Genomic DNA, 22087 nt, shown 5'->3' on the forward strand with positions numbered 1-22087 from the left:
CACTTTTCCCAAACAAAGCTCCCGGGCAACTTTCTCCTTCGCAGCGCCCCGCCCGCCCTCGGCTCCCCAGCCCCAGGCCGGGAGGTAGGAAGGCGGCGGCGGGAGTCGGGGATCCTGCTTTGGGGTGTGTGAGTTGGGGTGGAAAGTTACGCGTTAGGAGTTGAGGTGTGTGGGGGACCGTCTGAATTGCATGACGCCTTTATTTTATTGGGGGGGCTCGAGTTTGCGCTTCTGACCGAGTCTGAATGCGGGGCTGGAAGTTTCGCCGGAGTTGGGGTGTCTGCCGATGCGTCTAAGTTCGGGAGTGTGCGCCCGGGAGTGGGCGAGGGCAGGGAACTCTGCCGGGTATGTGTGGGGTGCGAGTGTCTGCGGCGGTGTCGGTTTGAAGCGAGAAAGGACCCTGTTGTGTGCTTCTGACCGAACTGATTTGTGTTTGTCATTTGTGGGCGCCTGGTCCTCCCCATGGAGAAAGGGGCCTCGAGGGTGGCAGAGGGCGGGCTACAGAGCTTTCTGGATCTTCAGGCTCCTCTCTTGGGAAGTTTGGGGCCTGGGGCGGGAAATGAGGGGGACCTTTCTTAGCCGGCTCCTCCGTCCCTTTGTCTGGCCACATGGGGGAGAGCTGGGCTGGGATTTTGGCCTATGGGGGTCCTGAACGCCGCAGCGCCATTGGACTCGGCCCGGGGTCTTTGTCTGCCTCGGCCAGGACTCCAGGGTCCTAGGGAGGAGGGGGATGGGAGCCTGGACTCTGGGGTCCTGGGAAAGCTGTGGAAGACGTGGAGCCGCCAGGGAGGCGGGATCTGACTGTATTGGAAAAAGTTTTCCCCCGTTCTCGGCCTCCGGAAAGTCACTGGGAACTAGTAGAGTTGGATCCGAGCCCACAGTGCAGGGGCTGGGAGGGGAGGGGCGGGGCCGGGGGCTTGAGGGGAGGTGTCCTCGCTGGCCAGCCCCTCCCCTGATGGGGGTTGTGGGAAACTGGGGGAGGGGATGCCTGGGCCCTTTGTTCTGGCTCTCCTGATGGCAGGGAGCCCCTGTCCCCCTCTCCCCCCCAGTCTGTGGTTCTGTGGGTCTGTCCTGGTCTCCATTTGAGTTTCTGCCCTGAATCTCTGTCCCTCTTCCTTCTGGCTCTCCGTCCCCCACTCCCTCTGAGCCTCTGTCCACCACCCTCTGTGTCTCTGGCCCCCTCCCTCTGGGTCTCTGTGCCCCCACATTGGGTCTCTGTTCCCTTCTCTCTGGGACTCTGTCCTTTTCCGTCTCTCTGAGTCTCTGTCCCCCGCTCTCTGGATCCCTTCAGCCTTACTAGGGCCTGTGCCCCTTTTTTTCCAACAGCAGCTGCTGCTCACATCCTACCACCTGTTCTTGGGGTGGGACTAAGATCTCACTCACACACCCCTTCCTTACAACTAGGCCCTGACTCCTGTCTTCTTTAAACTAGTAATCCATACCCAAATGACTGGCCCTCATGGGCCCTGCACATTACTATGGGGTCTTCAAGACTTCATCACAACCCAGGCTCCACTGGAAATCCAGAGGAGAACACTCTTCACCCTAAGCTCCCCAGAAATCCAGCCCCTTCTCCAGGACCTAGAAGTCTCAGCCTCGAACCCTCTGCCCCCTGCCTCAGACACAGGAGTCTGGACTCCCAGCCCTCCAAGCTCTGAGGTCCTCCTGGGTGGGTCGGAGGAAACTTGCTGAGCTCTGTGTTCTTCCAGGCCCAGATGGGGGAACCCCGGGCTGGGGCCCCCCTGGACGATGGCAGTGCCTGGACAGGAAGTGAGGAAGGAAGTGAGGAGGGCACCGGTGGCAGTGAGGGGGCTGGAGGAGATGGTGGCCCAGATGCAGAGGGTGTCTGGAGTCCAGACATCGAGCAGAGCTTCCAGGAGGCCCTGGCCATCTACCCACCTTGTGGCCGGCGGAAAATCATCCTGTCTGATGAAGGCAAGATGTACGGTGAGTCTGCCCCTCTCCTTTGCCCTGGCCCCCATTGATTAATAAAAGATAATAAGTGATATTTATGAAGCTTTAAACACTGTTTGCATAAAAGCACTTCATATCCTCATGATGACTCAATAGGAGCTAGCATCCCATTTGCACAGATGAGGAAACTGAGGCCCAGAAGGGCTGCGTGATTTGCCTAAGGCCACAAAGCTAACATGTGGTCGAGCTGGGATTTGAACCCAGTCATAACTCTTTCTTCCATGTAGAGCTCAGCTTGCTGTGGACCTCTGGGAACTACTGCTTCTCTCTCCTTCCCTGGTGTCCCCTCTGTTGAGAAGTTCTGCTGAAGGCCTAACTCTGTTCCATCTTTGACTCTTCAGGTCGGAATGAACTGATTGCCCGCTACATCAAGCTGAGAACGGGGAAGACCCGGACTCGTAAACAGGTGTCAGGACTGACTTGTGGGCTTCTGTCCGGGAGGGGCTTGTCTTCTCAGGGCTTTACCAGTATGGGCAGGTTCAGGTTCAAGGGGGATGTGGTTCGTGTGCTTTTGTCTGTCTTCTTGGCACCTCCATGAGTATACTCTGTGCCTGTTTGGTATAGGTCTCTTAGCAGTTGTGTTAGAACCAGAGCTAGAGAGACCAAAAGAGCCAAAGAGAGGATGGGGGAGGGAAAGGAGACCTGGATTTACTGGGGGAAGATCAGAAGTGTTAGTGAGAAAAGTGTGGCCTTTATGCTCACATCTGTTTGCATACTCTTGAGATAGCTGGCATATTATGTGTGTCATCTTCCCATGTTCTTGCAGTTCTGTGGGGTACCTGGGGGGAGGAAAGGGGTAGGGGACACAAGGGGCAAGTGACTCTGGCCTGAATCTATTTCTTTGTCACTCCCTCCAGGTCTCTAGTCACATCCAGGTCTTGGCCCGAAGGAAATCGAGGGAAATCCAGTCCAAGCTCAAGGTAGGGACCAAAACAGACATCCTGAGAGGGGGACAGGGACCCAGAGAGAGGGGACATAAATGCAGAGAGAGTAACAGAGATCCAGAGAAGGAGGGACAGAGGCTGGTATGTGTGTGTGTGGGTGGACAAGAGACCAAGAAATGGGAACAGATTCACACAGAAAGGTGGACAGAATGGGGAAAGCACAGATCTAGTGTGAGGGGTTAGTGGCCCAGAAATGGGGGTGGATCGAGACCCTGGTTAGGGAAAGATCCATAGAGAGAGGGGTATAGAGATCTAACTCGGGACAGGTAAGAAGACTGGGGTGTTGGGCCTCTCCTCTGGCTCCTGCTGTCTTCCTCCTCCCTCTCCTCACCCCTCCTGCCCTCCTTTTGCTCTTCCTGGCGTCCTCCCCGCCTTTTCCCTCTTGTGCTGTGTGGGTCTCCTCTTGGTCTCCTCTGGTTCATCTTCCCATTTCCCTGTCCCCGTGTGGCCTGCCTGTTCTTTCTGTGCCCAGATGTCTTCATTTCCTTTTGGAGTTTTTCGGATCCCTTTTCTTTCCTTCATCTGGATTCCCTGTTCTCTCTTGGCCGCAGATCCCTCTGAGTATGGAGTCTTTTCTGCCTCTTTCTTTGGATTTGGGGACCATCACTCCTGTTCCTTTTTTGTACCCAGAAGCCTCCCCTTCCTTTCTCTCTAGGTCTAAACATCTTTCCTTCCGGTCTTTCTTTTTTAAAAATATGTTTTTATTGATTTTAGAGAGAGAGGAAGGGAGAGGGGGAGAGAGAGAGAAACATCAATGAGAGAAACATTGGTCAATTGCCTCCCGAACACATCCCAATCGGGGGTTGAACCCACAACCTGGTCATGTGCTCTGACCAGGAATCGAACTGGCGACCTTTTGGTGCACGGGACAATACTCAACCAACTGAACCACACTGACCAGAGCTCTCTTAGTCTTTTGTGGAGTTCACTGTTCCCCTCTGTCCTATCTCAGCTAGGAAATGTTCACTGCCTATTCCCTTTGGGTTTGAAATTCTCATTTCCTGTTGCCTGCATATCAGGAAACCTTCACTTCCAGTTCTTAATTGACCTAGAAACACTCATTACTGTCTTTCATTCTAGGCATTGGGAACCTCTTCCCCGCTCTAGGCCTGGCCCCCTCTGTTCCATATTCATCCTTCATTTCACTTTCCGCTCATTGCTCAGCTCAGGGTGGCAGGCTGTAGGGAAGGAAGGTAGGGTGTCCAGGCCTCACTTCCTAAATCATGTTTTCTTTCCTTCTTTGGCACCCTTCCCCACTCCCATGGGCAGGCCCTGAATGTGGTAAGTCCCTCTGCCCATCCTCCCACCCACTCCCTTACTCCAGACATTCCTGAGGAAGGCAGGAGGGGCAGGGGGCAGTAGTGAGAGAGATTTGGACCCTCCCTCAACCCTTTGCCTGGACCCCCCATCTGTGCATCTCCCGATGCTTACCCTGCCCTGTCATTGTCCCCACCCTTGCTGTGTCCACTGTAACTCCCCATTAACATGGACCTTCAACTCTTCCTCCAGGACCAGGTTTCCAAGGATAAGGCTTTCCAGACCATGGCCACCATGTCCTCGGCCCAGCTCATCTCAGCACCTTCTCTGCAGGCCAAACTGGGTCCCGCTGGTCCTCAGGTGGCCTGGGTTGGGGACTGTGAGGTTCAGGGCTGGAGGGTGGGGTGTGTGGTTTCAACAGTGGACTAACGGTCTGACCCCCCTTTGTCTCATCTCCAGGCCTCTGAGCTTTTCCAGTTTTGGTCAGGGGGCTCTGGGACCCCCTGGAATGTTCCAGAGTGAGTATTTTCTGTCCCGCCTCAGCACCCATCCCCCACCTCCACTCTCTCCCACAGCTCTTTCTTACCCCATCTCCCAGTTCCCACCACCCTGTGAACATAGATTCTGGAGCCAGGGTATCTGGATTTGAATCCCAGGCAGGAGGGTGGGGTGATGGTCTGAAGAAGACGACTAGGTCTGAGATGGGATAGTGAGGAGGGGACAGGGGAGAGAGTCAGGAGGAGGAGAGATGGTGTTGGGGCTTGGTGGGCTGGGAAGGAGGGAGGAGGCAGAGAGAGTGCCTGGGGTCTGGCTTGGTGACTGGGCTTGGGGGGACTATCCAGAGATGTGCAGCCTGGGGAAGGAGCGGGTTTGGGGAAAAAATGAGCTCAGCATGGGACTTGATGAATGTGAGAGGTATGAAGGATGCCTAGTCAGATTGGCTGGGCCCCAGAGACTCATGGGAAAGGCAGTTGTAGGTCCAGAAGTAACCAGGAGGGTTGAATGGAGCTCCAGAGTCTCACGGGAAAGGCAATTGTTGGTCCAGAGGCCCCCACCAGGGATGAGGGAGCCCCAGAAGCTCATGGGAAAGCTCGTTCTTATCCCATAGAGGTGGTTCTTGGGCATGAACAGGTGTTCTCTCAGAATTAGAAGGCAGACAATGGGCCTCAGAGGTAAATGCGAGTGTTCTTTATAGCTCCGAGAGAGCCCTGAGGGTGAGGATATGTTTCTAGCCCAGAAAAATAGAAATAGGCCCCAGAGGCACCTGGGAATTACACTTTTCAGCCCAGAAAGGAGTCATTGGGTCTAGGCTGGGTGTTGGTAGGGCAATGTGACCTCAGGACGGTGAGGCAGGGGTGTTGAAGGTGCTGCCAGAGAAAGAGTAAAGTGACAGGCTGTGGGATTCAGGCTGGGAGAGAAAGTTTGCTGGGGCGTGTTGCTGGATGGGGACACACGAAGGATCTGAACAAGTCCCCAGAGCTAAAGGGAGGAGGCTGATCTGGAAGGGTGGGTGGTTCAGCAGGTGCCACACTGGTTTCTGGGGTTCTAATTTTTATGGAACTGATAGTCAAATTGAGGAAACTCATGTTAATTAAATCATGTGCATAAACACAAAATTGAAGAGTGTGCGTGATGTGGTGTGAATACCTGCAACAGGTTCTGGGGTGAGGGAGAGAGTTCTGGGGGGTTTCTCTGAGGAGGTAATGTTGGAGGCTGACTAGGACTTCACTAGATGAAGACTAGGAGTGGGAACATTTTAGGCAGAGAAAGCAGCATGTGCCAAGGCCCCAAGGTAGGAAAGTTTGGCAAATTTCAGGAACTGAGAGAAAGCCAGTATTGAGCCATTGGTCAGTCAGTCATATGTTTACTGAGCAGCTATTAAGTGCCTGTTACTCTGCTTGGATTGGGGACACAGCATTGAACAAGTTAGAATTCCTGTCTTCATGGAGCTTATATATTTGGAGAGGGGAAGAGACAAACAATAAACATATAAACAACTAAATAAGCATTAATAAGAAAGGGATAAATGTGGGAAATAAAGCAGGGTGTATTTGCTTTACTTAAACAGGAGTCAGGAAGGCTTCTGAGGAGGTGACATTTGGGCAGTGGCCTGATGACAAGAAATGAAATCAGTGGGTAGGGTACTGGTCATGTGGTTTGGAGTTTAGATTTCAGAATTTGGATGGAAAGTCAGGGCCCTTGGGAGTCAAAGTCTGAAAGTCCCTGGAGTTTGTGTCTTTCTGATCTTGATCTTTGGATCCTTGACCTCTCATTGACCTCTGACCTCATCATGTCTCCTTGACCTCTGACCTCTCAGTCTCCTTACCACCATCTCCTGGGATACCCATAGGTCTTTGGCCTCTAGTGCTATGCTATCAGATAGTACAGTCACTAGCCACATGTGGTTATTGAAATTTAAGTTAATTCAAATGAAATGTAATTAAAAATTCAGTTTCTCAGGTACCTGAGCCGTATTGCTGCTCAGTAGTGTGTGGTGAGTAGACACACGTGGTCAGTAGCTACGGTGTTGGATGGCACAGGTATAGACATTTTCATCACAGAAAGTTCTATGGACATACTGCTTTGGATTCTGTTGTGCTGCCTCCTAACCCCAAAGTTTGGCCTAGTATCCCATTTCTGGGCTGCTGGTCATTTTCTCCCTACCCTCCTAACCCTTCAGCCTCCTTTTTCTCAAAATTTCCTATTCTCCCCACCTCTTGAGACCCCATTTCTGTTCTCTTTCTGCCATTTTGTGAGCTGTACCAAACTATCATTGAGACTCCAGGCTTTGTGGTTGGGACTTACCTGGTTCAAGTCCAGGCTCCACTGTGCCCAGCTGAGTGACTGCATGGGTCAGGTGACCCCCGTGTGCCTCAGGTTTCTCCTGTGCAAGTGAGAAGAGCAGTTATCACACCTACCTCATAGGCTGGGAGGCTTCAGTTAAAATGTGCACATAATGTGCCAGCACACGGTCCAGCTTGTCCTGTTCCTTCAGTAAACAGTAGCTGGTATGATTAGCATCTTTCCACCTGCTCACCCTCAGCTTCCTTTCTCCCTCAGTGTGAAGCCATTCTCGCAGACACCGTTCTCCTTGTCACTGACTCCCCCATCTACTGACCTCCCAGGTAAGAGTCTGCTCTCCACCCTCCTTCATCTCCTGTCCCTTTCATCAACCCTAAGTGCCTTTCCTTCAACCTTTCATTAATCAGGGTCACATTCCTACTGAGGTCCAGCTTGGAGGCAGTGTGTGTGGGGGTAGGGAAGGATGAGTGACAGAATTTATAGTGGTTAAGAGCATGGCACCTATAGCCAGACACACTGGGTTTGTGTTCTGCCACTTGCTAGCCTAAAGGACACTGGGAGGTGTATTAGTCAGGATTCTTTCAGCTGCAAGTAACAGAAACCCAAGTCAAGCTAGATGACAAAAACAGCAACAACAAACAGAAAACCCCTCCAGAATGTATTGGTTCAGGTAACTGATATTTCAAGTATTATGGCTTCAGGTATGACTGGATCCAGGGGCTCAAATGGTAGCATTAGGACTTACTTGGTTCTGCCTTCCTCTGGTGACTTCATTCTTCTGCCCATCTGATAGCAAAGATGGCTTCCAGAAATCCATGCTGATGTGGTCCTACAAACTCACATTGAAGAAAAATTACACTTAGGTTCCACAGATTCATCAGTTAGGAATCCTCTTGGCTGCAAGTAACAATACCCAAATTAATAGTGCCATAAATTAAAAGGCTTTAATGATTCCACATAACAAAAAGTTTGAAGGTGGGCTACTAATGTGCTGACTTAGCAGCTCAGCAATATCAGGACTAGCATCTCTATAGCATCCCTTGGACTCTGTCTTACTGTCCCTAAGATGGCTGTTGTGACTCCAGGCATCATGTCCCAAGCAGGACTTGACCAGAACCAAAAGCTTTCTCCTCCCAAAGTTCTGTCTTTTTCATTCAGGAAGAAACTCCTTCCCAGAAGCCCCCGAGCAGATTTCCCCTAACGTCTCATTGGCCAGAACTGTGTCACATGGCCACCTCTAGCTGCAAGGGAGGCTGGGAAAGTGAGTATTTAGCTTTTTCAGCTTCTAAGTGGAGGCAGGCAAGAGAGAACAGTGCTTTATATAGTCCATAAATGTTAGCAATTTTTATTGTTTGTTTTTCTCTTTCTAGGGTACGAGCCCCCCCAAGCCCTCTCACCCCCTGCCCTGCCCCCACCTGCTCCGTCACCCCCAGCCTGGCAGGCTCGGGCCCTCGGCACTGCCCGGTTACAGCTGGTGGAATTCTCGGCCTTTGTGGAACCCCCGGATGCAGTAGACTCTGTGAGTGCAATTTTGGGATAGTCACTGTGGGTGTTTTGGAATGTAGAGGATTAGAGAAAGGGGAAGCATAAAGTAGTGGTTCTCAAACTTTAGCAAGTATCAGAATAACATCGAGGGCTTATTAAAACTCAGATTGCTGAGCTCTGCCCTCAGAATATTTGATTCAGTAGGCTTGGTCTGGGGCCTGAGAATTTGCATTTCTAAAAAGCTCCCAGGTGATGTTGATGCTGCTGGTCGCGAGACTACACTTTGACAACTCTTAGCATAAAGGAATTGGAAGTTCATGAGGCCATGGGTTGGGAAGATCAGAGAAACTCTCTAGGACATCATTTATTCATTCATCAAACACTTCTGAGTGCCTACTGCACACCAGGCTTTGTGGTGGATACTAGGAACTTGGGAAAGGAAAACTCGTTTCTAGGCTTGAGCTTTTGCTGGGCTGGGAAGGAGACAGATGCCATATTAGTCAGGGTGGGCTAACTGTTAGAAGAAACAACCCTAGCACCCAGGGACTGAACATCATAAAAGTTTCTCACTCATGTAACATTTCCGTGTGTGTGTTCAACAGGAGCCTTTCACACAGTGATTTGGGGAATCCAGGCCTCTTCCATTTTGTGGGTCTGACATTTTCTAGGGCTGCTGAATTCTCTGCATCTGGCTGGCAGATGGTGGAAGGGAGAGAGTGAGGAGGTTTTATGGGTCTGGCTTGGAAGTGGCAACTATCAGGTCTGCTCATGTCCCATTGGCCAGAACTTAGTCATGTGATCAAATGTAACTGCAGAGGAGTCTGGGAAATGCAGTTTAGCTGTGAAAAGAAACGAGGGTTTGAAAACATAGTCTCTGCCACAGCCACATAAACAGCAATTACTGTATATAGTGGTCTTGATAGAATCCGAGTCAGATCAGGTTAAAACCCTCCCATCTTACTAGGAACAAAAGCTAAAGTCCGTTTAGTTGCCCACAAAGTTCTGCATGATCTCACCCCATTCTCGCTCTGCCCTTATCTCCTGCACTCTCACCCTTGTTTGTTCAACTCTGGCCGCACTGGCCTCCATGCCCTTTCTCAGACATGCCAGGCCTACTCCTTCTTCAGGGCCTTTGCACCTGCTGTTCCTGCTGCCTGGAATATGCTTTCCCCAGATACCCTACTCTATCCCTCTATTCATTCAGGCCCCTGATTATCTTCCCAAACCGCCTTATGGAAAATGCTAGCTGCCATCACTCTCCACTGCCTTATTATGCTTTATTAGGATTTTTTCATAGCATACATTACTCTCTGAAATTTATATTATCTGAAGATGATTTAAATTTTTTTCTCTCTCTGCCAGTAGACTGTGAGCTCCATGAGGTCAGGGACTTTACCTTGTAGCCCTGGGACCCAGAACAGTGCCTCTACACTGTAGATTCTTGATAGTTTCCCCAATGGGGGAAACTAAAGTTTTTATGGGTGTACAGAGAAGTAATTCTGCCTGGAGAGTCAGTGAAGGCTTCCCTGAGATGACAACATTTGAGTTGGGCTTTGAGGGTTACATAGGAGTTTGCCATGTGCAGAACAGGATGTTTCATATACAGAGATGGAAACAAATAATCAAATATGGTGGGAAACTGGTGAGGCTGTGGATAGATGCTGGTTCTAGAGGAGCTGGCATTGCCATGCTGAGGGACCCAGATTTTCTCCTGGTGATGGTAGAGAGATCCCATCTGTTTGTGATCAGTGGAGGCTACCAGAAAGAGGCATATTTGGATGATCTGGAAAGATGGAGGAGGATTTGTATCAGAAGAAAAGATGGGGAAGATTTCAGGATATGGACAAGTGATAAGAACGGGAACAGAGAGGAAGTCTTGGTGTGGGCTATGTGGATTCTCACCCATCCATCCATTTATCCATCCATTGATGGAACATTTATGAATAGCTATTCAAAAATGGCCAGGTTGAGGGGTTGGGTCTTTGTCCTGGGGGCACTGGGGAGCCATGGGAAGATTATAAGCAGGGAAGGTTGAGAGTCAGCTCTGGAGCTATATGAGTGATGAACTGGGGAGGAGAGATTGGGGGCTGGGAGGCCAGGCAGGAGGCTGGGGTGAAAATGGGAGAGGACAGGGCTGTAAGGATGGAGAGCAGGGGACAGGGCAGAGAGTTGGGCAGTAGGGACAGGGCTTAGGGACTGAGGTACTGTGGGAATGAAGGGACAGAGGAGAGTGGGGACAGTGCCTGGGAGTTGGGCCCAGTGTCTGGGTGGACAGGGTGGGACAGCTAGCAGGAGGAGCTCTGGGGGTGGTGACAGGGGTGTGACATTGGCTTGGGCAGTGAGGGCTGGAGATCCAGCCCATCTCCCGCTCCTCACTTATGAATGTTCCTCCCCAGTACCAGAGGCACCTGTTTGTACACATCAGCCAGCACTGCCCCAGTCCTGGAGCACCCCCCCTCGAGAGTGTGGATGTCCGACAGATCTATGACAAATTCCCTGAGAAAAAGGGTGGTCTGCGGGAGCTGTATGATCGTGGCCCCCCCCACGCTTTCTTCCTGGTCAAGTTCTGGGTGAGTTCTGCAACCAAAAACAAAAGTGCTCATAAATCACATGGCCTCCCAGCTAAGGCCTCTGGCTCTACCAGGTCAGCCTGGGCCTTACCATTCTTTTAGTTCAGAGTATCAGCCCCCTTTGCAACAAGGAGCTCCAAGGAGTTTTGCCCCCAGGAAGGGATGCATGGGACCAGTGCAGGCCTAGGGATAGGACTTGGACCTCCCCAGATCCCACTAGATTTTGCCACACCCAGTCCTGTGACTGATATGGCCCTTGGGATTGGGTTGTGTTGTTTCAGACTTCCCTACATCCCACCTGACCACACCAAGCCTTGTTGCTAAGGAATGTCCTGGAGTATTTGGCCTCTAAAGAGGGGATGCTACATTCCACCAGACCCCGTTGTTAGAGAATGTCCGGCCTTGAGGGTTGCCATTGAAGGAGCTGGGGAGTGGCTTTGTAAAGTCCTGTCTTTATTGAACAATCACTTATTGAGCACTTACTAGATACAAGGCCCTATGCCAGGTGCTACATATATAACTGTGAATAAGGGTCCATTTGTGTCTTTCTTAGGCTTATTTGGTTTGGTGTCCAGTACAATGGCTGATGCTATAGGGGTTCAATAAATGTGAATGTTTAAGGGGTGTTAACCCTTGTGGTAACCAGGGCAGTGGAGGGATCTAGTCTCTGAGAAGGAAGCCTGCTTAAGGGCCTGAAGTTTGCTGGCCTTGCTGGACCCATAGCTACTGCTCTTATAAAGGGTTCTAATGTGTGAAGTCAAGGCCCAGGATGGCTCTGGGATGTGCTGCTGAGGTCTTAGGCATTGTCAGGACTTAAGACAGGCCGCACCAGGTCCCAGGTCTGGAGAGCGACCTTTAGGAGCCCAGCATCTGAAGGGACACAGGGGAGTGGCTGGAGATGCCTTCAATTTTTGTCTGGCTTCACAAGGCCCTGTTGCCAGGGTGATGGATGGAGTCAGGCCTCTGAGGAGAGATCTAATCACCCTGGAGAGTGACCTAGTCAAGTTAGTAATTAGAAAGACGAAGAGGTGTGCCTCCCAGGAAGGTGACCAAGGGGCTCAGGCCAAAGGTGATATGAGGTCTTAGGCTTCATTAGACCCCACCTGGCATAATGGATTGTCTGCTCATTTGGACTCTGGGTTAATGGAGGGGTCTGACCTCTGAGAATCGGCTGAAAGGGCCCGGAAGAGTGTTCTGAAGAGGAGTCAGGGTCCCCTAAGCCCCGTCAGGCCCCGTTGCTAGGCAATAGCCCCTTGCCTTAGCAACCAGCGTTGGGAAGGACTCTGAGGTAGAACCTCTGGTTGCTAGGGAGTAACTGCCTCCTTAGTAACTAAGCCCTTGGAAGGGGCTGAACTTTTTAAAAAAAATATTTAGAGGAAGGGAGAGGGGGAAAGAGTAACATCAATCAGTTGCCTCCTGTACACACCCCAACTTGGGATCGAACCCAAAACCTGGTTATGTGCCCTCACCGGGAACCAAACTGGCAACCTTTTGGTGCACAGGACAACGCCCAACCAACTGAGCCACACAGGCTAGGGCAAGGGGCTGAACTCAGGAGCAAAAAGTGGAATTCCAGGTCTCCTTTGGTGGAGGGCTTACTAGGGAGAGAGGTTCAGAATCATTTGGGGACTCCTACTTCTGTAGCACTGATGGAAGGCTGGGTCTTCTCCAGAAACCCACCCTTGGGGGGGAGGGGGACTTTGAACGCTGAGGAAGAGAGGTGGGCAACTACAGGGGCAAATGGGAGAAATTAGGCCATAGGGCAGAACTCCCATGTTAGAAGAGTCCCCACCACTTATAAGGGACATCCCCTCCAAATTACCTATGTCTCCCCATCCCCCAGGCGGACCTGAACTGGGGCCCGAGTGGTGAGGAGGTGGGGGCCGGCGGCAGCAGTGGTGGCTTCTATGGCGTGAGCAGCCAGTACGAGAGCCTGGAGCACATGACCCTCACCTGTTCCTCCAAGGTCTGCTCCTTTGGCAAGCAGGTGGTGGAGAAAGTGGAGGTGAGGCCAGAGGTGTGGAGCTCTGGGCCATTGAGCGTCCAGGCACCTGCTGATTTGGGGGTGCAGAGTAAATGGACCAGGAGCCAGGACAGCTCAGGCATTGGGGGAGTCTTCATGGCAGGGTGCGGGTGTCCTAGCCTCTTTGGGGGTTTAATGTGTAAGCTTAGAGCTAATATGGAGTTCTAAAGTCATAGTCACATATAGGGGTCACTTTGAGGGTTCAAAGGTAACATGTGGGACAGAGATTTAGTGACTAAGATTCAAAAGGTTCTTGTGAATCTGGAAGAGTTCAGGGGTCACAGTTGGGCTGCTGAGGACTTGTGGGGTCTAAAGTTCAGAGGTCACAGAGTTTGGAGATCTGATTAAAGGGCCTTTGGAGGATTTGAGGGTATCGGAGGTCAGAGGAGCTCGGAGGTCATTGAGGGTTCAGAGCCCAGCTTTGAGGGGCTATGGGGAGTGTCTCTAGTTTTCAGGCTCAGTGATCCTGAGTTGGACACCCAAGGGTTCAGGCTCCCGTCTCTGGTGACTGCGGATGGGGCAGTGGAAGAGGGAGGATGGTAGTCAAGAGTGAGTGTGGCAGTTGAGAGGCACAGAGTGAGGCTGGGTTCCTGGGGTGACCCCTGTGTGTCTCAGTCACTGTCCTCCCCACTCCCTGCCCCCTGGTTCAGACGGAGCGCGCCCAGCTAGAGGACGGGAGGTTCGTGTACCGCCTGCTGCGCTCACCCATGTGTGAGTACCTGGTGAATTTCTTGCACAAGCTGCGGCAGCTGCCTGAGCGCTACATGATGAACAGTGTCCTGGAGAACTTCACCATCCTCCAGGTGACGCACTGGGGCTGCGCTGCAGCAGAAGTCCAGATGGGAGGGGAGTGCCCATCACAAACCCTCAGCCCCAGGGACCCTTTCACCTGGGGGACTGGCACAGTGGGGGCCCTGCAGTGGACCCTTGGCTTAGGTGACCCCTTTCCCAGGGAACTGATGTGGTGGAGACTCCATAGCATTCTCATGAGGGGATTCCCCTTCATTGGGGATACTGACCTGGAAGGACTCACAGTGGGTTCTTAGCTAAGGGGACCCCCTTTACAGGATCCTAACCTTAGTCCAGGAAACATGATATGGTGGGATCCCTTGACCCAGTAACACATGATACACTGCCTGATGTGAGGCCATTCAAACAAGGAACCTGGCATGTTGGGCATCCCCTCTCCCTGGGAAGTGTGACATGGTGGGAACCCCTTTCCTGGGTACCCCATGATAACTGAGGGAGGGCACAGTGGTCCCTTCTCTCCCTTCCAAGCATAAACCTCTTCTCCTGGCCTCCTTGGCAGGTGGTGACAAATCGAGACACCCAGGAGCTGCTGCTCTGCACTGCTTACGTCTTTGAAGTCTCCACCAGTGAGAGGGGGGCCCAGCACCACATTTATCGCCTGGTCAGGGACTGAAGGGGGACCCAAAAAGTGGCTCACCCCCAGAATACCCTCCTCCCAGGAAGGACCTCCAGCTTTCCTCAGGCTTATTTGGAGAGGGGGCTGCTCCCTGTTAAGAGGGGACCTTGAAAGCTGGGTGGTGAGTTGAATGGGCTGTGACTGAGAGGAAAAGATGGATGGATTCTGATATTGGGACCTCACAGGGGTCTGTGAAAGGACAGATCACTCCAGAGCATCGGGGGCTGGGGACCGGAGTAGCCCTGAGGGTATAGCATGGTCTCTGTCTCTAACAGGGGCCCTCCCCACTCTGTTCTGGGTGTTTGGGAGGGCCCTAGTTACATATTGGCTTGCCCTTCTCTTTGTTTTTCAACCTCCCCTTTTCCCAATCTGCCTCTCCTTACCACCTCCACCCTGTGATCCTGATATCAAATATTGAAGGTTAACCCTTTCTGTGCAGGGCCAGGTGGGCCCTGGGAATATTTTTTTTAATATAACAAGAGATATTTATAAGTGGGTGTTAGGGTCGTGACTTTTTTCTCAGCTGAGCAAGCAGTGGGGTGAGGCTTTTTAATGTTATCCCCTCTTCTACATGAGCCACGGGCTAGACTGTATTGTTTGCCACCCCCACCCCTCCACCCCCCCCCGCCCCAAAATTGTGTTGGTTTGTGTTTTGACAGAGGATAAAGCTATTTTACCAAAACACAGGGGATTTATTTGGGGTTTGGGTGAAAAATAATCTGTGGGAAGTGGTAGGGTGACAGATGAGTCAACGAAAGGAGGTATCTTTGGGGACAGGAAGTTAGTGGCGGGAAGCCCCAAGTCCCACGAGAGAGGTGACAGCAGTGGGGCAGGCAGACACTTGGGTCCCTGGGGGGAATGAGGAGGCAGAGGGCTCAATGGCTGGGGAGAACTGGGGATTAAACAAATATTTACAGGTGGTAAGGAAGTGCCCTGGCATTTGAAGGGGCTGGGGTGGGGCTTTGGGGAGGGTGGGGCCTATCGGTACCGGGCGAGCCTGTTGTAGACGTGGTCCAGGTTTCTGCACAGGAATATGGACAGCATCATGAAGCTGAGCTATAGAGAAAGGAGATGCTATCAGAGAGGTCGAGGGGGTGGCAGTGAGAGGGAGGTGGGGTGGCGGGGTCCTAAGAGAGGAAAGTCAGGGGATGGGGCCAGAAAAGAAAATGAGGCATCAAGAACTGGGTGGGGTGGGGCTAGTGGGAGAACTGGGCCTGGTTGTGAAAATGGGGTACAAGACGGGAGTTTGGGGGAAGATAAAAGTGGAGAAGGGTGGAGTTAAGGGTAAAAGGGCAGCAGGTCCCCAAAAGGGTGGGGCAGAAGGAACCCAGCTGCGTCTAACATAGGTCTTGAGTCTAGAAAGTAGTGAGATGCGGAGCAAGCCCAGGGTCATTTATTCTGTCTTCCTCTCTGCCTCCACCTCTAATTCCACCTTGGGCTCCACCTCTGCACCCGCGCTCCCGGTCTCAGGCTGTTCCTCCTCTTGATCCCAAAGCGGCCAGGGCCCCAGAGCCTTGGGCAGCTTGCCCTGCGGGGGCTTGTCCCCCCAGCTGGGGCAAGCATCCGCCATGCCCCAGCCACCCCACAGACTGCCGCTACGCCCGCTGCTGATCAGCACGCCACCTCGCCCGCTGCCGCCATCAGCGCTCTGGCCGGGCCCAGGGCACGAACCGTCAGCGCCCGGCACCTGCGGCTGGGGTTCCCGGCGGAGAGCTCTTTGTGGCAATAGCAGGCTCAGCCCCACCACACTCACCTGCCGGGAAAGGGGAGGGATATTGCGGCCAATAGCAAGAGGCTGGTTTGCCGAGGAGGCCAATGGGAACCTCGCGAGGAAGGGCGCACAACCTCCCCGCGTGCAACCAATCGGAGCTCAAAGAGGCTAGGTCTCCTCCCAGGTAGAGCGGCAGAAAAGCCTGGAGTGGCCGACCTCACATTCAAGCCCCTTTTCCAGAGAGGGAGGACGGCTAATTTGGGGCGGGGCTGTCTAAGGATTTACAGCCAATCGCGAGTGAGGGTGGGACCAGATTACCTCGAGTAGACCGACGCCCAGACAAATGCCCACTATAGAGATGAGGTTGTTATGTAGCCACTTTTGGAGGCTCCGCGCGCAACCCTGGGAGTGCAGGGAAAAGTTAAATGTAGGCCTTTTTCTGGGATTCGCCCTCACGCCCCGCTTCCCTAGTTACCAGGGTTCTCTAGTCACTGCGCGCTGAATAAGCCTACAGGTGCCTCCCTAGGTATAAGCATTCTAGGTCCTCCCATTTTAGGCCCCGCCTTTCCAAGGAACCCGCCCCTTCCAGGGCTCCGCCCCTCTAGCTGCGCGTTCTTTCCCGCAGCCCCAGCCTACTTGTAGGCCCCGCCCCTATGCTGCGGCCCTGCCTCCCGGGACCACGGTCCTCGCCGCAGCCCTACCCCCTCCGCAGGCCGCTCTCCTCTCACCTCACGGTAGGTGTTGCTGTTCGCAGGGACGGCGCAAAGGTCTAAACCGTGTTGGGGCCGCGCCGGTGGTCCGACCCGGCTGAACTGGGAGAGGGAGTTCATATCGAAGATCGAGGAGTCGTTGGTCGCGGTTGAGTTGTTGGTCGCGGTTGAGTTATAGCAGGAACAGGGCACTCTGTACACCGACTTGTTGCTGCTCAAGCTGGAGACACGGAACCAGTCCTGAGGAGAGTTCCAGCCGCAGCAGCGCAGCTGGGAGAGGGACAGGGTCAGAGGGACCGGGACTAGAGGGATGCACGATGATATGGGGAATCGGGACTGGGTGATGGTTTGAGGTCATGTTGGAAGTAGAGGGTCGAATAGTGGGTGCAGGGTGGAGGACGATGGGCTGGGCTGGGGTCACTAGGGAAACATGGGGTTGGGAGAGAAGAATCACGGGGCGACCTGGGGCTGGGGAAGCTGCAGAGTCACGTTGTGGACCGAAGATTGGGTAGGCAGTGGAAATTCAGCCTCAAGTTAGGGGGCAGGTGGATGGGAGGGCGGGGCCCCGTAAGTGACCAGGAAATGGAGTCTCACGTGGGTCGAGTCCCGAAGTACCCAGAGTCACTAGGGGCTGGGGGTGGGGTCGAGCTAGGGCTTTGGGGCTGAGGGCGGGTCTTTTAGAGGCAGAGGGCGGAGCCTTTCCAGTGTCGGCTTGGGAGCTGGGGAACGACCATAATGGGGCCAGTTATGTTATCATCTGAGGGCGGGGCCCCGTCAGGCGTGGCAGGAGGTAGGGTAGGTAGTTAGGGTAACGTTAGGGTCCGGGAGCTGTGGTACGGGCTACTTCAGGGCAGAGTCTTCTCCACGTAGAGGGCAGAGCCACATTAGAGTCCAGAAGCTAGAGGGAGGGCTACTCATCGGGGCGAGTGGGGGCCTCACACACCTGGAACTGCACGTAGTCCCAACTCTCCTCCGCAGCGGACTTCTCTGGGTTGGCGCGGTAGTTTTGGATCGTCTCCTGCACGATGTCCTTCACCTTCCGCTCCAGCTGGGAGGCCGAGAGTGAGGCTAGAACCCCACCTGCCTCCCCACCCCATCTGTGCCGACCAACTCCAGCCACTCACAGAAGTCTCAGCCCCAAGGGGGTCCCTGAGCATCTTTATGCGGGCATCCGTTCCGCACTGAATGGCTACCTATGTCTCTGTTCCTCAAAATTTCTCTGCCTGTTTCTACCGTCTTTCTGTTTCTCTCGCTAGTTCCCACAATCTCTCATCAGGCTTCTATCTCTTCCTTGAGCCTCTATTTCTCCGCATGTTTTCTCTCTTTTCTGTTTGTTTCCCTTTGGATCTCTATGTCTCACTAATTTCTGTCTTCCTCCGTCCATGTCCATTTTTCTGTCTCTCCCTGTCTTTACCTCTCTGTGTCTGTTAGTCTCTGTATCTGTTCTGCCTTCGTGGCCCTGTTTCTCTCTTCTGCCTTTCTGTTATTTCTCTTTGTCTATGTCAGTCCCTGTCTGCCTTTATTTCTGTCTTTTTCCACCCTCCCACCCCACCCCTGCCAAGTCCACCCACTAGCTGCAGAAGAGTAGGCAAGCTCACCCGGATCCGCTGAGTGGAGATGAGGATCCCCAGGGTGATTTGCGTGACAAACAGGAGCAGCAGGATCCCAAAATACTGGGGGCCAGAGTGGAGAAGTCAGGCTGAGTCCCTCACAGGATGCAGGGGTTCTATTTGAGGGGAGAAGGGAGTGGTCCTAGGGATGGAGAGGGGGCAGAGTACTCACCAGGCCCAGGAGGCAGCGGAGCTCCTTCAGGGCCCCCACACAGCCCAGGAGGGCAAGGCCCATGGTGAGGATTCCTGAGATGGCCAGGGCCTTGGACCAGATCTGCAGGGGCATGAAGGACAAGCCTGGGGGAGGTGGGAGGCAATGACATTAGGTCTTATGTGCACAGCTTCAGGCAGCCCCATTCCCCAACCATGCAGTAGGGAGAAGTATCCTGGGGGGCCTCTTTCTGGGCTCCTGGGCACCCCTTTCTCTGGGTCTCTGATCCAGCCCCACCCTGAGTCTCTGTCCCTCTTCTCCGGGATTCTCTCCTCTCTCACTCTGTCCCTCTTCTTTCCTTCAGCATCTCATTCCCAGTAGTTTCAGCCCCATCACCTTTCTGTGACACTGCACCACTCAATTTAACCTCCCTGAGTCTAGGAGATAATGATATCTATTTCCTGGGGGTGGTTTTGAGGGACGGCTTGGAGGCATGTCTTCAACCCAGTCCTCAATACAGGGCAAACACTTATTAAATATGAGCCATTAGGAGTTTGACTATTACCCCATTATTATTTCCTACTATTATTATTGTCATATCTACACTTCTACTTCCTTCTTGTGTGACATCCAGTATGTGACTTCCCCTCTCTGAACCCCAGGAAAGGTTTATGGGAGGATCTGATAGGCATTTGCACAAGATCTGACACATAGGAAGTGCCTGAGAAACAACTATTATTGTTATTAGTGGTATGCACAAATCATTTGTCAGAGGAAGACACTGAGGCTTGGAGAGGTGCGGCAGTGGAACTTTGCAGCAGAGCCTGGGACCTTCCTAGGGAGTGGGGCACTGTGGGGCTCCTTGGGACAAGAGAGACTCCTGGAGGATACTTGCTAGGAGGAGGATACTTGCTGGGAGGCTGGGCCCATGCCTCCCCAGGAAGGCCCTCCCCCACTGCCCTGGCCCCTTACCCACAAATGACACAAAGCTGGTCTTGTCCACGAGTATCCAGATACCGAAGCAGAAAATCAGGCTGCCTAGGACCTGCGGAGAGGAGAAGAGAATACTGTGGTGGGCAAGTAGGGATATGAGGTGGGGCAGCTGCGGCAAGGACTGGGGCCCGGGCTAGGTAGCCATGAGACAACTTACAAAAAAGAAGAGGTTGAAAACGAAGAGGAGGTACTTGATGAGGCTGAGGCAGCTGTCCTGGGCAGACATCTTCACCTGGAGGGGTGAGTGACCAGAAGAGGAGTTGGCAGTGGGGAGACAGGGAGAAAGAAGCGTTGAACGAGAAAGGGAGAGGCTAAGAGACAGAAAGGAAGAACAGAGAAAGAGGAAGTGCCAGGGGTGGAGCTTCACCCACTCCCTCTACACACAAGGTGGTTTTACTTTGTCTCTGTCCCTGTCGCCTTCATCCACTCCACTGGGATACACACCAGTACCTGAGGGGCCTTGGAATTTGTGGACACCAAGGACACGCTGGGCAGTTCCTCCCAGGTTTCCATGGCTCAGGTTGAGGGACCCACAGGGACTCCAAATCTACTTGTACCCACTTCCTCTGGACACTAGGACCCCAGGCTGCCCCTGGACAGCAGCCGACCTCACAGATACTCTGACCTCACTGCCTGCTAAGCTCTGCCATCTCTGCATCCATCTCTGTGCTTGCCTCTCAGCCCTGGGTTCCTTGTCCTCCCCTCTCTGGGTCTCTGTTCCCTTCTCTCCGAGTCTTTATCTCCTCTCTGCGTCTCTGTCCACTTCTCTCTGGGTTTCTCTCTCCCCGAACCTCGGAGTCTCTATCCTCTCCCTCTCTGGGTTTCTGGCCCCTTCTCTGCATGCCTGTCCTCCTTCCTCTGTTGATCACCCCCCCCACACACACACACACACTTCTGTCATTGCCCCTCTCTCAGAGTCTGCATCCTGTTTTCGGCAACAAGTGTAGGCCAGGTGCTCCCCTGTGCTGGGGCATGGGCTGGGCACCTGGGGGAAGTGAAAGTGCTGCAGGCCCCAAGTGGGAAGGTCCCTGGGAGTGAGGGGTGGCTGAGCAGTGCCAAACACCCATAGCGGAAGCTGAGCCTCAGGCAGTACTTCCTGCCTCTGCAGTGAGGCCCTTAGAGGAGGAGGGCCTAGAGGAGTCAGGATGAAGCCTGGGACCTTGGCAGTTAGATCCAGGTTTGCAGTACCTGATGGTCTCTACGCCTGAGCTGCCTGCCTAGCAGCCTCTGAAGTCTCCCCTGGAACCCCACAGGCTCCCCATTCTTGTCAAGTCCCAAATCCTCACAGATGTTCCTACCATCCTGACATCCATCCAAGCCCTGGAAAACCAGCTCCTCTTAGGCATACATCACCCTTTCTCTCTTCTAAGAAATCTCATCTGCTATCTTTTTTTTAAGGCTCAAAATGCAATTTATTTTCTTATTGTCATCAAAAATCAATTCATAGTAATAGTATTCCGATTTTTGACTCTGGGCTTCCCCTCCCCAACTTTATTGAGGAATTAACTGCCAAATCTAATTGTATGTATTTAAAGTGTACAACGTGATGATTTGATAAACACACATTGTGGAATGATTTACCAACCTTAAGATAACACATTCATCATCTCATAGTTTGTGTGTGTGGTTAGAACACTGAAGAACTACTTTTGGCAACTTTCCAGTATACAATATACTGTATTATTAACTATAGGCACCATGCTGTAAATTAGATCCTGGGAACTTATTTTTCTTATGACAAAGTTTATACCCTTTGATCTACATCTCCCCATTTCCAGTCGCTGGCAACCACCATTCTACTCAGTTACTCTAAAAAAGAAAAAAAATTTTTTTTTTTTAGATTTCACATGTAAATGACATTTTGTCTTTTTCTTTTTTCTTTTTGTTAATCCTCACCTGAGGATATTTTTTTCCATTGCTTTTCAGAGAGTGAGAGGAAGGGAGGGAGAGCGAGAGAAACAGAAACATTGATGAGGAAGAGACACGTCTACGGGTTGTCTGCCATGCCCGCAACCCATGCACGTGCCCTTGACTGGGAATTGAACCTACCACTCGTCGGTGTCCGCTGACGCTCTAATCCCTGAGCCACACTGGCCAGGGCTTGTCTTTTTCTGTCTGGCTAATTTCACTTGGCACAATGCCCTCCAGTTTCATCCATGTTGTCGCAAATGGTAGGATTTCCTTCTTTTTTGTGGCTGAGTAATAAACACTCCACTCTGTGTGTCTGTGGCAGGTGGGTCGGGCCCACGGTCCAAAGAGGGAAGCAAGAGAAGCATCAGCGCAAGCGTGGACGTAGGACCTGTGCGTGCGTGCGTGCGTGCGTGCGTGCGTGCAGGGAGGGAGGGTGTTGAAAAGGACAGAGGGGCAGAATCAGCTGCTAGGTCACGTGTGCCAGGAGGAGAGCGTGGCGCATGCGCAGAGGAACTGAGGC

At 52.7% G+C, this 22087-nt stretch overlaps 2 protein-coding genes across 14 annotated transcripts; one reads left to right on the forward strand and one right to left on the reverse strand.

The window, feature by feature from the left end:
* The first annotated feature begins 6 nt into the window (after positions 1–6).
* On the forward strand, positions 7–15400 carry TEAD2 (TEA domain transcription factor 2). 6 transcript variants are annotated; one of them, XM_081117490.1, is made up of 12 exons: positions 7–84; positions 1710–1947; positions 2316–2380; positions 2832–2894; positions 4428–4535; positions 4635–4693; positions 7236–7300; positions 8348–8496; positions 10859–11032; positions 12876–13037; positions 13706–13858; positions 14365–15400. In XM_081117490.1, the coding sequence occupies exons 2-12, from the start codon at positions 1716–1718 to the stop codon at positions 14476–14478; spliced, it is 1344 nt and encodes a 447-aa protein (XP_080973616.1). In that variant the 5' UTR covers positions 7–84; positions 1710–1715; the 3' UTR covers positions 14479–15400. The 6 variants fall into 6 exon arrangements, with proteins under 6 accessions (XP_080973616.1, XP_080973619.1, XP_080973620.1 ...); XM_081117491.1 differs by having other exon boundaries at positions 51–124; XM_081117492.1 differs by lacking the exon at positions 7–84 and adding an exon at positions 88–165.
* CD37 (CD37 molecule) lies at positions 4514–20523 on the reverse strand. Of its 8 annotated transcripts, none has more exons than XR_013997495.1 (10): positions 19814–20047; positions 19636–19708; positions 18685–18809; positions 18501–18575; positions 17846–17950; positions 16921–17172; positions 16511–16594; positions 7723–7813; positions 6981–7059; positions 4514–4567 (listed from the first exon to the last, which is right to left on the reverse strand). XR_013997495.1 is itself a non-coding variant. In XM_081117499.1 (9 exons), exons 1-8 carry the CDS (start codon positions 19880–19882, stop codon positions 7748–7750), a joined length of 849 nt encoding a protein of 282 aa, XP_080973625.1. In that variant the 5' UTR covers positions 19883–20047; the 3' UTR covers positions 6932–7059; positions 7723–7747. The 8 variants fall into 8 exon arrangements, 6 of the variants coding, with proteins under 6 accessions (XP_080973625.1, XP_080973624.1, XP_080973627.1 ...); XR_013997496.1 differs by lacking the exon at positions 4514–4567 and adding an exon at positions 6230–6285; XM_081117499.1 differs by lacking the exon at positions 4514–4567 and having other exon boundaries at positions 6932–7059.
* Between the last annotated feature and the right edge of the window lie 1564 nt (positions 20524–22087).

Source organism: Miniopterus schreibersii (genome assembly GCF_964146895.1).
Source record: "Miniopterus schreibersii genome assembly, chromosome: 18".
NCBI classification, from domain to species: Eukaryota; Metazoa; Chordata; class Mammalia; order Chiroptera; family Miniopteridae; genus Miniopterus; species Miniopterus schreibersii.

Excerpts from the sequence above, each read along its gene's own strand:
- TEAD2 (XM_081117490.1), top strand. The coding sequence starts at position 1,716 with ATGGGGGAACCCCGGGCTGGGGCCCCCCTGGACGATGGCAGTGCCTGG. Across the intron at positions 7,301-8,347 it reads CCCATCTACTGACCTCCCAG|GGTACGAGCCCCCCCAAGCC; the intron begins GTAAGAGTCTGC and ends TTCTCTTTCTAG. Across the intron at positions 13,038-13,705 it reads AGGTGGTGGAGAAAGTGGAG|ACGGAGCGCGCCCAGCTAGA; the intron begins GTGAGGCCAGAG and ends CCCCTGGTTCAG.
- CD37 (XM_081117496.1), bottom strand. The coding sequence starts at position 19,882 with ATGTCTGCCCAGGACAGCTGCCTCAGCCTCATCAAGTACCTCCTCTTC. Across the intron at positions 19,709-19,813 it reads TTTTCAACCTCTTCTTTTTT|GTCCTAGGCAGCCTGATTTT; the intron begins GTAAGTTGTCTC and ends TCCTCTCCGCAG. Across the intron at positions 16,595-16,920 it reads ACAGCAACACCTACCGTGAG|GGTTGCGCGCGGAGCCTCCA; the intron begins GTGAGAGGAGAG and ends CTGCACTCCCAG.